We start from the raw sequence: 3,815 nt of genomic DNA on the forward strand, positions 1-3,815 counted from the left end.
CGGGGATGGAGCTGGTCTGCACAGAGCCCAGCGGGGATGGAGCTGGTTTGCACAGAGCTCAGTGGGGATGGAGCTGGGCTCTGCTGGTCAGCACAGAGCTCAGTGCGGATGGAGCTGGACTCTGCTGGTCAGCACAGAGCTCAGTGGTGATGGAGTTGGTCTGCACAGAGCTCAGTGGGGATGGAGCTGGGCTCTGCTGGTCTGTGGATTTTGCTCTGTACCAAAGCAAACTTAGCATTTCTCCGGTCAACTTACAATAGGATTGGCTGATCTGAGGTGATGATATTTCCATTTACATGAAGGTTACATTTCATTGGCTGACCTGTGGAGGAATGGAAAGGACACACTGGTTGAGAATTCACAGAACTTCCAGTCTTCACCACGCACACAACCTTCCTTGCACTGTCCTGCAGCTCTCTCACTCTGTGTAGATTTGTAACATCTGCACCACCCAACATATACTGGCTGATCGGTTTCATGATTGAGCAGTTCCAACTCCAAAAAAATTGATATCACACTCAATATGTTAACTTCGTTTCTCTCTCACCACAGACACCATCTGTGTTGCTGAGTTTCTCCAGCATTTTCTGTTGTAATAATGTTCGATTACTGTGTTTTCAGGGGAGCATACTTTGTTAATCTCTTTGAGAGTGGGGACTGAGAAACACCAGCCAGTGTACAGATATCTCCCAGAGTGAGAGAGAGGGCTGAGAGACAGCAGTCAGAGAGAGGGAGGGACGGGGAGGGTGGGTTGGGAGAGCGAGAGCCAGAGCAAGAACGTGCGAGAGAGAAAGAGAACGCGTGAGAGAGAGAGGTCTGAAAGACCAGTGTGCAGATAATTCCCTGAGAGATAGGACTTGAGGACGAAGGCTGTGGGACCAAGAGGGTGGTAGGGAGAGCAAGCACAGGGTCTTGGGGGAGGTGAGGCAGAGACACGAAGGCACTGGGGGTAGTGAGGTGATGTCGGAGGTTAATTAAGCAGGGCAAGAGGGGCATGGGCAATGAGGTCAGGGGATGAGGGGTGTGTGTGTGTGTGTGTGTGTGTGTGTGGGCGGCGGTGGTGATGGCCCGAGAGGGAAGGCCAAACACGGGGACATGGTTAGTGATGGAAAGAGCAAAGGCAAGAACGAGTGAGTGGGTGAGCAAAGTGTTGGGAGGAGAGAGGTATAGCGAGGGGTCAGTAAGGGAGGGCGGGGAAGTGCATGGGCAGATGGGTGAAAGTGAGGGGGAGAGAGTTTGGTGACAAAGGTGGGGGCTAAGTGTGGAAGGAAGAGTGAGTGAGGAGGGACAGGGGATTGATGAGGCAGTGAGGAGGCAGGAGGGGAGGTTGGGACTGACAGGGTGAGTAGGGGGTGAGTGAAGAGTTTCTGAGTGAGGAGGCAGTGACAGGGAATGAAATGGCAGTTGAGGGGCTGGAGAGAGGAAGCAGGAGGCGGAGTGAGGGGGCAGCTAGGTTGGGTGAATCCTACAGCAGCAGGATGGGTTAATACCATCTAAACATCTGTTGTTGTATTTTTTGTAAGCAGTAATGGCATCATCCTTCCGGACGAAGACGACTTCAGCGAGTCCCGGGTGAAGGAGACGAGCCCGTTTCAGAGCCCCACAGACACAGAACAATTCCTGAGTACAGAAACAACAGGTTAGTCCTGGAGCCCATTACAGAAAAACAACACTTCCATTTGTTAAACACCCTCAAACAGAGCAATAACACCTTCTCACTCCACCCAACCCTACCCCACACTGCCCCTGAACACTCACCAACACACTGACCATCTCTAAACGGACAGATCCCAGCCCCTGGCACGGCAGCGAGCACCTGACATTCAGGGACCTTCACACACATCACAATGAATAAACCTCACCCGGGGACACGGTTAGACTGCACTCGCTGTAATGACTGCCCTTGCCACTCCACAGATGGACTGAGTCACTCACCACAATGTCCTCTTCGGTCACTCGTGGATGTAGATTATTGACGGTCATTTTTGTTCCCTCCAACGGGCTCAGGTTCAGCTGTAAGGGAGACAAATCAGACACGTTACCCTTAGTAACAGAAGCATAGGCTAACCAAACTGGTTATCAAAACTGGTTAGTTTTGCTGGAGTCCACAAGTAAAATACTCCTGATCTGTGGGAGTGACCTGACGTTGAATATCAGACTGTAGCGTGGGGTACACCCAGATACAATGAGAATCTCGGGGCAGCAGAACAAGACAGGCACCACAAACAAAATGCAACCTGCCCACTCCTTAATTCCTGTGTTTTAAAGTCAGCTCCTATTGGACTACAGTAGAAAGTGAGAGCACGCAGATTCAGATGAGGAACAGCCCACAGCCAGCCCTGTTTTGGGAGAGGAGTAGCAGAGCGGAACTTGGGATGGAGTCCCCTAGTGGTACATATTTTAGAATATAAGAGCACCACTGAATGTCAGTAGCCTCTGAAGGCACATAAAGGAGCACAGGGAGAGAAATCCACTTGGTTACACCTTCCTCCAGTAAGATTTGTATCTCAAGCTGCAATATATATGTCATTCTGCACAGCCTGTGGGCTGATAATCCAAAACTATAATTCTGAGTGGCTCATGGGCTCTGGAAGTCAGTGATTAATGTGGAATTGTGAATGACCAGTACCTCCAGAGGCAACACGTCACTAGCTGGGTCCTGTTCTGCCGCTAGTGCTGCTGTTCTTGATGTGTTTGTTGGTGATCTGCAGCGTGTGAGGGTGAGAGGAGGTGGAGGAGGAGCAGTATACGAGTCGTTCTGGACAACTTTCGTCAGAGGCACAGGCTTCCCCAGTGACAGCTTCGAGGCAGTGAAACCAGGCTACACAGGAAGAGCACAGGAAAGAAAAGACGACAGTTTATTGCAGATTAAATTTCTCACACTCTAAGTTTAAATCTCACACACGTCACATCGCAGGTGGCCCCTGAGACTGGATGATTATTTAAAGCTGAATGTTTAAAAATTTCAAACTTTGCTGACCTTGAGACATAGATCTCATCTGGGTGTGGTATTGGTTTGAAGCATTCCCTTCAACTATCTGATCACGCTGTCACTGAAAGTCCCTCTTGCTATTTGCTCAGCATTCCTGATTTTTAATTTCTATTCCCAGTATTCAGCCTTCCCTTTATAATCTGCTTTTACTTTACCAATTTGTCACTTTGTTTAATGGCACCTCTCCTCTCATCTGGTCCAGAATTACTCATGTTCAAAATCTTTGGTTCATCAGATGGGTTTGAAATTGCTCTCTGATCTGTTGCTGCTGTCAACACTAGTCCAATATATTAATCAGAATCTCTGGTATAACAGCAGTATCCCGCTGTGATAACCTGAAGCTCTGTGATGTGTAATGGGCTGGGGACAGTGTATTTCCACTTGGGGCAGGGGTGCTCTGTTTGACCAAGTTCTGGCCCTGATTGGTCTGCTGGTGAGAATGCTCAGAAATAGTCAGGAAGCCAGGAAAGGGAATCTGAGGTGGAGTGGCTGCGAAGGCAACAAAATCTAGAAAGGAACCAAAAATCAGTTCAGGACTATTAGCCTGTGGGGAAAGGAGAAACTTTACGTTGCAGACTGCCCACGTCAGCATCGAGTGTGCTCTGGTGAAATAATGTATAGTATGAAAAGATAGAAAAGAGCTCTGCATTTAGAAGAGGAACCCAATGTCTAGGCTTTGAAGCCTAGGTGACCCAGTCTGTTTTATGAATCAGCCTACAAAGCAGAATATAGGTACTTAGGATATAAATTAAAAGTTACCACTTCCGCGGTAGAAATCTCAGGATTACTGCCGCTGCCACATTCTAGCAACAGTAAAAGTAAC

The 3,815-nt window shown here is 48.7% G+C and overlaps 1 protein-coding gene across 1 annotated transcript in view; it reads right to left on the minus strand.

Moving 5' to 3' along the window:
- The window catches only part of poldip3 (polymerase (DNA-directed), delta interacting protein 3), a 7,127-nt gene extending 4,294 nt beyond the window's left edge, over window positions 1-2,833 (minus strand). The window contains exons 1-4 of the mRNA XM_048617544.1: window positions 2,630-2,833; window positions 1,936-2,013; window positions 1,491-1,620; window positions 256-322 (exon numbers count right to left, since the gene is read on the minus strand). Coding sequence (XP_048473501.1) covers window positions 256-322; window positions 1,491-1,620; window positions 1,936-1,983 — 245 coding nt within the window. The 5' untranslated portion in view covers window positions 1,984-2,013; window positions 2,630-2,833. The remainder of the gene's footprint in view (window positions 1-255; window positions 323-1,490; window positions 1,621-1,935; window positions 2,014-2,629) is intronic.
- Window positions 2,834-3,815: the final 982 nt, after the last annotated feature.

Source organism: Rhincodon typus, chromosome 37 (genome assembly GCF_021869965.1).
Source record: "Rhincodon typus isolate 14 chromosome 37, sRhiTyp1.1, whole genome shotgun sequence".
NCBI lineage: Eukaryota > Metazoa > Chordata > Chondrichthyes > Orectolobiformes > Rhincodontidae > Rhincodon > Rhincodon typus.